A 12,410-nucleotide genomic window follows, 5' to 3' on the forward strand; every position below is an offset into this window, starting at 1 on the left:
CCAGGAGTGCAAAAGGCTAAGTGTGGGGGTATTTGATGAGCAATATTTTACCCATTTTATATAGCCTTAATTTGTCATTATTAATGATTATTCGTAATTAATTGACCTTGCTTGACAGAGATTTCTATTAGTTGGTCTAATTACGTTTATTCTTATTTTCAGGTCTTATTTGACATCAAGGGCATTTTGGGAATTGCGGAATTAAAGATTTGATTGTGCTGGAGTGAAGATTGTATTTTAGGAAATATTAGGATTTAATTTCGGAATAAATTAAGTTTGATATCTTTCAGATTCAAACTTATTTAGGTTGTTATTTTAAAACTCTATCTTTAGGATTTGTTAGGATTTATTGTTATCTTTTAGGATTTGATTTTGATTAGGATTTGTGATCTCAGCTCCTATTTAAGGGTTTGTGCTGAGAGAAACAAGAACCTTTTACCTTCTACATTATTATTTTATGCAATTTTCGAATTTCAGTAATTATTAGAGTTCTGCTAGGGTTTATGCTTTTAATCCCTATTCTCTTCTCCAAAATAATTGTTGATTTCGCCCCATCCATGGAAGGCTAATTTCCTTCGAACGAATTCCTTTGCAAAGTATATCGCGCTCTTGAGGTATAGTGCTTAATAGAATTCAACTGATTAGTTTTCTTCATCTCTACTTCTGGCTTAGGTTTGCTTAATTCCTTATGATTAGAAATAGAAGATGATGTATGTTCGCTTAGTTCATATTAGGGCGTAAACGATTCTTAATCGCTTAGTTTAGGAATCTGTGAATTAGTTATCGCTTAGTTAATTAATTCTCACGAACTAGGAAACTGATAACAAGAATTGATCTTTAGATACCCGTGATTGAGCAGCGATATACTGAACAAAGGGATTCGTCCGTCTTTAATTGATCATATTAATCTTTGTTTACTTTCTGCTAATCTTTTGAACTAAATCACAAAACCCCCCCAGTGTGTGTGCGTTCTTAATACTGAGTCTTTGTTGAAACGATAGTCCTTGGGAAACGACCTAGGAGTCACTTCCTAGTTACTACAGTTTTCTAAATTAATTATTTGTATCGGGTACGGCCTCGATCAATCTGCGAACCGTCAACCCTCCCCCCGACCCCAGAAGACCACCCCTCCAACTCCGCCTCGGGGGCGATCCCCGGAGCCAGGGATCCTTACCCCTCACGCTGCGCACGAAGCCCTGTGCAGGCTTGAGGCCCGGGTTAAGGCGATGGAGGAGGAGCACCCTCCGGAGGTAGGGCAGGAGCGCAATGTCCAGGCCCGCAACACTCGGGACGAAATCCGCGCCCTCCGAGCGCTCCTCCGCCAACTAGAGGAATTAGAAGAACGCTCCAGACTGGATCCGACGTTCTCTCAAGAGGGGGAGACGGGCAGGAGACCACCCCCACCCTCCAACTACCAAGACGACTATGGCCGAGAGCAGACTACGGAAAGAGCTGTAAATCAACCCTCCCATCACCGCAGGCACCACTCCCCTCGCAGGAGTTACTCCGGACGGAGGAGCCCCGTTTCCACCAGGGAACCACTCAGGGACCCGGTCCGCCCGCATGACGCCTTGGTCACCCTACCGCAGGCGATCAACGACCTTCTCTCTCCAGACATCATGGCAAACTTTTTTCCCCCAAGATGGTCAAGGCCTAAAATGAAACTCTACGAGGGTGACTCCGACCCGACTGAGCATATCAACTTCTTCGTGGGAGCCATGCAGTATGCTGGAGCTAGCGACCCGATCTACTGCCGCTGCTTTTCGATGAGCTTGGGGAAGAGCCCAATGAACTGGTTCCAGAACCTCCCCAACAACTCAATTCACAACTGGGAAGGGGTCATGTCAAGTTTTTTAGCCCAGTACTCCTCAGTGAGAAATATTCCGAAATCAGAAGAGACCCTAGCCCTAATTAAGCAGGGCGAGAAGGAATCCCTGAAGGCCTTCCTTAACCGCTTCAACAAAGAAGCAGGAGACATTCCAGACCTCCTCCCTCAAGTCCGCCTAATCCTGGTACGACAAGCGCTCAGACCAGGCCCTTTTTGACTTCCCTGGATGGGAAGAAAGCTAGGACACTGGAGGATTTTCAAACCCGATCAGAGAAGTATATTAACATGGAGGAAGCGGCGACTTTGAGGTCAACCAATCAAAACCCCGTCCATAGACCCTCTGAGAAAGCTCGGGACCCCGTCGAGTCAAAGCGTGACCGCGAGCCCCGACGGAAGAGCCAAGATGACAAAAAGCAAAAACGGAAGAAGTTCGATAGCTACACCCCCCTGAACTCTTCCCTCTCCCGCATCTTGCGGGAGAGAGCCTCCACCGACCTCAGGGACAAGCCCCCCCCCCCACTTCTTACACGGGGGGATAAACTAGATTCCAAAAGGTTCTGCGAATTCCATGACAGCCCCGGCCATAACACGGACGAGTGCCTGAACCTGAAGGACAAAGTAGAAGAACTAGTCAAAATCGGGAGACTGTCAAAGTACGTCGCTATCTCCTCATGCGACCTCCCTCGTCCGCGTTCGCCACCACCTAGAAGGTCCCCCACCCCGCCCAGGGTCCGGGCCCGAACTCCGCCCAGGAACCAAGCCTGAACACCCCCCGGGCAAGGAGCCCTCAACATCGCAGAAGTCCCGACCGACGCAGGAGCCCCGATCGTCGTCAAAGTCCAGACCGACGCCGATCTCTAGATCGGCGGGGCCAAGATGAAGTACGAAGGCGCCACGGGGCTAACCTAGTCAGTGTCGGTTCCATCGCTGGAGGATGGGCCGCCGGCGGACCATCAAACAACAGTCGGAAGAGGAATACTCGAGTCATCATGTCAACCGCCGGACGGCCTCGCCCCAGCTCCCTCCACCCACCGCAGCAGAAGGTTTCCATCACCTTCACGGAAGAAGACTACAGCACGGACACCGGCGAGGAGGACGATCCGATTGTCGTGGAAGCCCTCATCGCAAACGGTAAGGTACGACGGGTTCTCATCGACACAGGTAGTTCCGTTGACATTATGTTTTATGATGCTTATAAAACCCTAGGCTTATCAGTGAAAGACCTGATCCCCTATGACCACGACTTGATCGGGTTCACTGGGGACAGAGTTCTGCCCTTAGGATATTTTGATACATACCTCTCCCTAGGAGACCATGATGTTTGCAGGACTGTAAAGGCCCGGTTCTTGGTGGTGAAATGCCCAACATCGTACAACGCCATCATCGGTCGACCGAGCCTCAATCTTTACCGGGCCATCGTCTCCACCCACCACCTGATGTTGAAGTACCCATAGGCCGGAAGGGCAGTTTCCGTACGCGGAAACCTAACCATGGCCAGGGGATGTTATAACTCCAGCAGCAGGATGGCACTAGAGGACCGCAAAAGAAAGAAGCGCGACCACGGGAAACGAGTCGAAAGCTTCCACCTCCGAGCTGGAGCATGCTTGACCAACATCGACCCGAGAGTGGGCCAGTCCAGAGATGACCAACGCCTTAAGCCTGATGGGGAGGCCCGGTCTGTCCAGATCGGCCATAGCCCTGAGCAAGTCATGAAGCTGGCACGAGACCTCCCGCAGGACCTGTCGAACCGACTGGAAGACCTTCTGAAGAGTAACGGGCACTTATTTGCCTGATCATCCGCAGATATGTCGGGCATCGACCCAGCGTTCTGCAACCACAAGCTATCAGTAGACCGAAAATTCAAACCAGTGGCCCAGAAGAAGAGACAGATCAGTGCAGAGAAACAGGAAGCGATCAAGGAACAGACAACCGAGCTTCTACAAGCCGGGATCATTCGCGAAGTCAAGTACACCACTTGGTTGTCGAACGTGGTCTTGGTTAAGAAATCTAATGGGAAGTGGAGGATGTGCGTTGACTACACGGACCTAAATAAGGCCTGCCCGAAAGACCCCTTTCCCCTCCCCAGCATCGATGCCCTGGTGGACAACTCCTCGGGATACGAGTATTTGTCCCTCATGGACGCGTATTCCGGGTACAACCAGATTCCGATGTACAGAGAAGATGAAGAAAAGACTGCTTTCATAACCAATCCAGAGACATATTGCTACACTATGCTTCCGTTCGGCCTGAAAAATGCAGTGGCCACCTACCAACGGATGATGACCAAAATTTTCGGGGCACTTATAGGGAAGTCAGTCGAAGTCTACATCGATGACATTATCGTAAAAACACCAAGGGGAGGTGACCACGCGGCCGATCTCGCCGTAGTCTTTGAACAACTGAAGAAGCACAATATGCGCCTCAACCCCGAAAAATGTACCTTCGGGGTCAAAAGCGGGAAGTTCCTAGGATACATGCTCACAAGTCGCGGGATTGAGCTAAACCCCGAGAATTCCCAGGCCATCGTAGACATGAAAAGCCCCCGAACGGTCAAAGAAGTCCAGCAACTGGCAGGTCGGATGGCAACAATCGGAAGATTTCTCCCCAAGGCCGCCCTACGGGCCCTACCTCTTTATGCCCTACTAAAGAAGGGAGCGAACTTTGCTTGGTCAGAAGAGGCCGAGGAAGCCTTCTCCCGGCTGAAAGAGATTCTCACCTCTCCACCGATCCTGTCAAGCCCAAAACCGGGGGAGCCCCTATACTTATACTTAGCCGTTCGGGACAAGGCTGTGAGCTCTGTGCTGGTGAGAGAGGAGGCGGGAATCCAGCTACCCGTCTACTTCGTCAGTCGTTCGCTTAAGGGTGCAGAACTCCGATATCAGATGCTCGAAAAGGTGGCGCTCGCCCTTCTGACCACAACCAGGCGACTCAGAAGATACTTCTAATCCCATAGCATCATCATTCGCACAGACCAACCAGTCAGGCAAGTCCTACATAAGCCGGATTTAGCCGGACGAATGGTGAGTTGGTCGATCGAGTTGTCCGAGCATGACATCCAGTACGAACCTAGACGCGTGATGAAGACCCCCCGGCGGAGATCTCCTGGGTCATCCATGTCGACGGCTCGAGCAATAAAGAGGGGGGGGCGCTGGGATTGTCCTCCAAAGCAATACAGGGATGGTGGTAGAGCAGTCATTGCGCTTTAATTTCCCAACCACTAACAACCAAGCTGAATGTGAAGCCTGCATAGCCGGTCTGGTAACGGCGCGAGACCTGGGGGCGTAGGACATACTCGTCTGCTGCGACTCCCTCCTGGTGGTCTCCCAGGCTAACGACGAGGCCCAAGCCAAAGACCCTATTCTGGAGCAATACCTCTCCCAACTGAAACGGCTCGCCGCAACATTCTGTAAGGTAGAATTCTGCCACGTCCCAAGGGCTCAAAACGACCGCACGGATACCTTAGCAAAGCTGGCAAGCACCGGGAAGCCCGGTCTTAACATGACAGTCATTTAGGGAACACTGGCCCTGCCTTATGTTGCGGACCCCATCCGTCCTACTGGAGTCAACACTATGAGCATTAGCACGGACGAGGATTGGAGGACCCCTATTATCAAGCACCTCACAACGGGTTGGCTGCCGCCTGATAATTCAGAGGCAAAGAAACTGACCAGGTGCACTTCCTGGTACACCATTATAAACGATGACCTCTTTAAGAGAGGGTTCTCCACTCCACTTCTCAAGTGCCTATCAAAGGAATGAGCAGACTATGTCCTCGCAGAGATCCACGAGGGCAGTTGTGGCCACCACCCCGGCGGGCGTTCTCTGGCAAGGAAAGTCCTCCGGGCCGGCTATTACTGGCCCACCCTGGAGAAAGACGCTGCCGATCACGTCAAACAATGCGACCCGTGCCAGAAGCACGCTGATCAGCGCTTAGCTCCACCGGAGCGGCTCTCGACTCTGGTCTCCCCTTGGCCTTTCCAACAATGGGGAATGGACCTCTTGGGACCCTTCAATATCGCCCCGGGACAGCTGAAACACCTGGTGGTCGCGGTGGATTACTTCACCAAATGGATTGAGGCGGAGCCCCTCGCCACGATCACTTCAGCCCGCATACAGCGTTTCTTTTACAAGAACGTCATCAGCAGGTTCGGGGTACCGGGAGTCCTGATTACCGACAATGGAACACAATTTACTTCCAAAGGGTCCAGGGAACTGGTAGACGGACTGCATATCAAGCACCACTTCACCTCGGTGGAACACCCCCAAACGAATGGGCAAGCGGAAGCAAACCGAGTCATCCTCAGAGGACTCAGGAAAAGGCTGAACGACGCTAAGGGCAATTGGGCGGAGCAGCTCGATCACGTCCTATGAGCATACCGCACTACCCCGCACTCAACGACTGGGGAGAGCCCGTTTCACCTAACTTTCGAAACCGAGGCAATCATTCCAGCAGAGATTGGAGAACCAAGCGCTCGCACCCTCGGCTACGACCCGGGGGAGAACGATCAGCTCATTCACGAAGACCTAAATCTGCTCGCTGAAAGGAGGGAAATCGCTAACTGCAGGGAATTAATCGCGAAGCAGCACGCAGCCATCCTCTACAACAGGAAGGTCGTCCACCGCGCATTCCTGCCCGGGGATTTAGTCCTCCGCAACGCCAACATCGGAGCCCGCGGGACCGAAAGAGGAAAGTTAGCTGCCAACTGGGAGGGCCCATACCGAGTAACTGAAGCAACCGGCACCGGCTCCTACAAGTTGGAAAAGCTCTCTGGGGAAGGGATCCCCCGCACTTGGAACGCCGCCAACTTGAACCGTTACTACAGTTAGCTCTGCCCGACCAAGCACCCCAAACCCAGTCCTCTTTTTTAATGTCTTTAAGTCAAACTTCATTTTAAATTAGAATCAAGGAACTGTTTCCAGTCCTCCTCTTGTAGCCGAAAGAAACACTTGCATTTTTTATAAAGAAACAAGAAGGAGTGTTTTGTTTAAGCTATTTTCGCACGGACGCAGACCTACGAACATTAAAAGACCCACCGGGCACGAAATTTAAAAGACCCACCGGGCACGAGATTTTAAAGACCCACCGGGCACGAAAATTAAAAGACCCACCGGGCACGAACATTAAAAGACCCACCGGGCACGAAATTTAAAAGACCCACCGGGCACGAGATTTTAAAGACAGAGGGGCACGTTAACTAGAAGACCCTCCGGGCACGAAAATTAAAAGTCCCACCGGACACAATAATTACAAGACCCAACCGGGCAAGCTGAATAACATAAGTCGAAAATCAAACAAACCGAACAAGCTAATCATTACTATTACCACCAAAAGTTGTCATCACAAACGGTCAACTATTACAATCGTACAGAATGACTCAAAACACTTAAGCAAAAAATAAAATGACACAATAATCCTCTCAGGGAGCCTGCTCCGCCGGGAAGGTCGGGATGAAGTTCCCCTTGGAATCCACCGTCCCGATCTGCCCCCGGAGACTACCTTTCGATAGCCAATCGGCCCAGTCTCCAAACCCGGGTTGACAACCGAAAGCTGGCTCACCGCATTGTTGAAGGAAGTCTTGTTAATCTTCGACACGGTGGCCGCCAGCTTCTTCTTATCAGCCTCCAGAGAAGCGACCCTGGCCTCGAGCTCTTTTTTCTCTTTCTTCAGAGCAGTACTATGATCAAGCTCCAGAAGCTGAGCGGCCTTCTCTCCCACCAACTCCTTCTCTACCTCCTTCAATCGAGCCGCACCGGTCTCTGCGCTCTCCTCAGCAAGCTTCAGCCGTTCCCCCAAGTCTTGACGAGCCGCATCGCCATCTAATACCTTCTTCTTCAGCTGCTCATTCTCGGCCTTCGCATTGTCCAACGCCTTGCTCTATTACTCGAGCGTAGAGCACCCCGCCTCCAGCTCCTCGCTCATGGAAGATATCAACTGCCCATCTTTCTTGACCTTCTGTCTGAGCTCCTCCAATTCCGGCAGAGCCGACAACTGCAGATACCGAACAGCAGAGGCAGTCTTGAGCGAGGCGCGGAGAGCATAATTGAGGAGTCCGTAGGGCTCCTGATCACCCAGGTACCTCTGGTCACTCTCCGTCAGCACAAGTTCGTCGATCTGATCTAGATGTTCTGGGCAGTTGGCTGCCTTAGGACCCCACATCGAAATCCCAGTGGGGGCTACCACGGTAACGGGCTCCACCCGCTCCGCCTTGGAACTCTGCCCCTCGCCGTCAAAGTAATCTTGATTGCGCACCACCCTCCGCTTCTTTAGGGCCGGATTCCGGGCACCCTCCTCTTCATCAGACGACTGCCCCTTCTCTTGGACGGGAACTGAGTCCCGACCCCCTGGGGATACACCCTTCGGAGGAGAACCAGTTCCCTGGTCACCCTCCATCAAGGCCTTCTCCGCGGACCCAGATGTCCCTCCTACCTCAGCCCCTTTCACACTCTTAGGATCGGGGACCGGCTGATTTTCAACACCTTCCTCCCCCCCAATCGGCGCTCACCTTCGGGAACCTCAGTCTCTTGATCCGCCTCCTCATCCGTGGTCTGACCGTCTTCCACCTGCAACGCCTCCAACAGGGTCCGATCAATGTCTGCCATGGCACCTTTCCAAAGAAGAACGACATTAGCAAACAAAGAAAGAAAGACACGACGGAGGGTATAATATATCGATGACTTACGCAATAGTTTAGCGTTCTTCCGAACGCTGAAGGAACGCAAGTCGTAACAACGAAGGGGACGAACCGGGACTTTCTTGTCCCCTTCCATGACGTAACGAACGGCACCCATCAACAACCGTTGAATTCCATATCAGTCTCCGATAGGGCGCCCTCGTCCGAGAAACTGAACGACATCACCTTCTCTCTATAATGAGCAGCATTCCAGGCCAACGGGAAGCACGGTCGCATTCCGCCGCTCGGACCCTGCTCAAACCACCAATAGGGGGAGGCGAGGTTGGCACCACCCGGTATAACTGGTCCTTGAAATCCTTATAAGAATCGGCAAATGCCTTAAATATCGGGAATACCGTTCTCAAGGTTACCAGGTCGTGGCCACCGTGCCCTTGTGTATGAGTGACCGCAAAAAGATGGAAGAATAGAGGCAGGGAGGGCACCTGCCCAAAGAGAGCGCAGGTAGTGTCATAGCCCCGCACGATACCCCAACACCCCGGGTGAAGTTGGGAGGGGGCCACCATCATGTGTCTGAGCACAGCGACCTGAAAATCGGTAAGTGGCATCCGCACCTTCACCTTCTTCATCGTATAAATATGCATATAGATGCCGAATGGGGGGGGGGGTCTGCCGGAGCCTCTCTGTCTTTCCAGGAGCAAGAACGTCATGCTCAGGACCGATCTGCTTCTGTGACAAATAATACTGCTTCCGGAAGTGTCCCTCGTCCTCGTTAGCATAGCAGGACTCGATCTTCAAGATCTCCCTGCACCAGTCGTCCAAGGGCGCCAAGTCACCCTCCAGATGGGGATACTTCTTCCAATCGATTTTCTTCCGTTTCGGAGCGTCCTTACTCAGCTTCGGTTTGGAACTCTCCTCGACTGCTTTACCTTTTCTCTTTTGGGCACCAGCCATATCGAAACCTGCGCAAGGGAAAACGCCGTCTCAATATTACAACTCATTGATCACGACTCAAAGGGGAAACCCGCCAGGATTCGCCTTTGTCCCCGGCAGGGAGAACAAACCCTACGCCGAAGGGACAGTCCATGGACCGCCCCTCCGTCGCGCGGGGGGAGGAGACCACTCCCACCCAGAAGACGCACCCTAGAAATCCCTAGAGGGCGGAACTAGGAAGAAAGGGAAGAAAAATAAAATAAAAGGCAGAAGAAGTTGAGAAGAACTTACAAAGGAAATGACGGGGACGACCACCGGGAAATCAGGAACGACCACCCCGAAAACAGCGTCTAACGGTGCAGAGATTCAAAACTTTAGGGAAGAAAAGAGGAGAGCTTGAGGTGCGAAAAAGCGCAAATGAAGCCCCTCCCTCTCTTTTATAAGGGAACTCAGGAATGGGAAGCGACGCTTCACCAAACCCTACGACTGTAATGATGACGCTAGGGGAGGCGAGAAAAACCTCATCCAATCCACTTCCGCTACGTCAGCAAGGAGAACGAAACGACGTAACGCGTGCCACACTTTGTCAGACGCATTCATTACGCCGCAGAAAAGTCGCTTCACGTTACTGTTGCATAACGTTTGGAGTTCGGGTCCGCCCAGCCGTGCCAAGACCACGAAGGGAGCTGACCGGTGTACCCTCTCCCCCGCCACCGTATCCCAGGTCGTCCGGAACACCCACCTTTCCTCCTCCACCCGTCCGGACACAAATCTAAAGCTCATGCCCCACTCATACAGTAGGGCAGAGCTGGGGGACTACTGTTCTGATAGGGGTTGACAGGAACCGACCGAAACGACGGAAGGCCGCTCAAGCGAGCCTCACCTAGGAGGGCCTCACCCAAAGCTCCAGGCCCACTAAAGTAGTGGACCAGAGCTAGGGGACTACTGTTCTGGGACGGACGGAGACGCACCGACCTCCACCCTAGTATGGTTAGCACCCGACCAGGGTTACCCGAGGAAAGCCCCGGGGGGACGACCGGGGGGCGTCCTGGCCCGGTACCACAAGCGGGACGACACCCTCCCCTGATCCAAGTACCTGGACCCCACCACCTAGGGGTTGACCTAGGCCCACCACCCTACGGAACTAGGGTGGTTGGGAGGTGGGTCCCTAGGAATTCTAGGCCGTTGGATCACTGTTAACAACAGGAGGAGCAGAAGGATCCAACGACCCCTAGTCCACCGGTACTGGCCATGCATGACGTTGCATGGCTCTAACCCTAATACCCCAACGTGTATATAAAGGAGGCGACACATCCATTCTAAGGTACGTTATTCACTTCACTTCACTACTCACTTACTCGATTCCCCTACTCACTTTGGCATCGAAGTCCCTTGCAGGAGCCCCTCCCGGGATCACCCAGCTCGCCAGCACGCCAGCCCTTCTTCCCTCTCAGCTGCCCCTGCTCACCGGACAACTTGGTCATCCCGATTAGTATGAGTAAGGAAGATTGAAAACGCAAAAACTATAATGGTAAGTGCTAAGTACAAGAGATCAACTAACAAATGTTTTTGCAACCAAAACAAATTAATGAAGACTTAGTCACATCAACGAATGAGGTAAAATATAAAGAAAGAAAAGAAATTTAACTAATTAACTAGAATATTGAACAGAAAAATTGAAGCACTTCTTGTATGGATTCCAATGAAGTTTAATTTCATCCCCTTTCTTCAAGCCCCTTCTTTTCACAAAATTTTTAGTCCAGTTGTCAATGAAAACATAACTTCTTGAAGAAACCCAAAACTTGAAAACCAAGTAATGTAGGGATTGGGTGTCCATGTCCCAGATCAAGATTTTAGTTCCGTTTTGGTAGAGAGCCACTCTTTGCTCAGGAGTCAACACAGGAAGCACTAAATTCTCAGTCAAATCTTTGTTAATCAAGAGCCTACTCAAGTAACCAAGATCACTCTCTGTCAGCTTCTTCTTTATATTCCATGGATCATCACAAAGCATCAATTCAATGGAGTACCCCCAATGTTGTCTTTCTCTTGAATCATCACCCTCAACCGTATTGTTGGAGGAACAGGTTATGATGCTCTTGGTACATGGACAAGCACCCAGTGTCAAATGAACGCAAGCCATTAAACATAAACTCAAAGCACAGCGAAGATACTAAACAAGGTGAATAAGGAATGGATATATAGAAAAGGGAAGAATGAGATGAATATATAGTAGCTATGAATGAAGAGTGACTGAGTGAGCAAAGAGACACGGTGCGTATGTGAAACTCCAATTCCAAAATCAATTTTAGGGAACTTAACTGGGGTTCATTTATTTGCATATCATATATATAGTTGATTCAAGAATGTCTCATTTACTGCTCTAAATCGATTTCTGATCATTTTAATTTAGGAACCTATCTTTGTATTGATTTTGGAACGTATCTCATATATTTAATTTTTTAAACAAATATCTTAAAAATCTTTAAAAAAATATTTCATTGATGATTATTTTCCTGATATTACAGAAAATCTCATTTATTTTCATAATCTATCTTCCGCGTGAATTTAGTTTCTAACATAGGGATGACAACGGGTAGGATCGGGCACGGGTTTTACAATTACCAAACCCAAACCCAAATCCCAGAACCTAAACCCAAACCCAAACACAAACCTTATGGGCGATAAAATGAAATTCATGCCTAAATCCATTGGGTTTCAGATTTACCCGAAACTCAAACCCATTAGTTACGTAGCAACTCAATCCAGAACTTACTTTCATATAAAAAAAAAAGTAAAATTCATAGAAAGAAAAAAAAAATACTATTCATCATCCTCATCCATCACTAAAGTGAGACAACAATAGTTTAGAGTTTACTTTCTCAAACATACAAAAGTACAATTAATCATCAAACACTAAGAACAAAGTTTATAAATATATATATATATATATATATATATATGAGGGTTTTTTGTAATTTTATGTTTCGGGTATCTTTGGGTTCGGGTTTGGGCGGGTATGG

At 50.1% G+C, this 12,410-nt stretch overlaps 1 protein-coding gene across 1 annotated transcript; it reads right to left on the reverse strand.

The window, feature by feature from the left end:
- Positions 1–11,041: 11,041 nt before the first annotated feature.
- LOC130725063 (putative B3 domain-containing protein At1g78640) lies at positions 11,042–11,530 on the reverse strand. The gene has a single exon (XM_057576321.1). It carries the CDS (start codon positions 11,528–11,530, stop codon positions 11,042–11,044), a length of 489 nt encoding a protein of 162 aa, XP_057432304.1.
- Between the last annotated feature and the right edge of the window lie 880 nt (positions 11,531–12,410).

Source organism: Lotus japonicus, chromosome 6 (genome assembly GCF_012489685.1).
Source record: "Lotus japonicus ecotype B-129 chromosome 6, LjGifu_v1.2".
Classification (NCBI taxonomy): Eukaryota; Viridiplantae; Streptophyta; class Magnoliopsida; order Fabales; family Fabaceae; genus Lotus; species Lotus japonicus.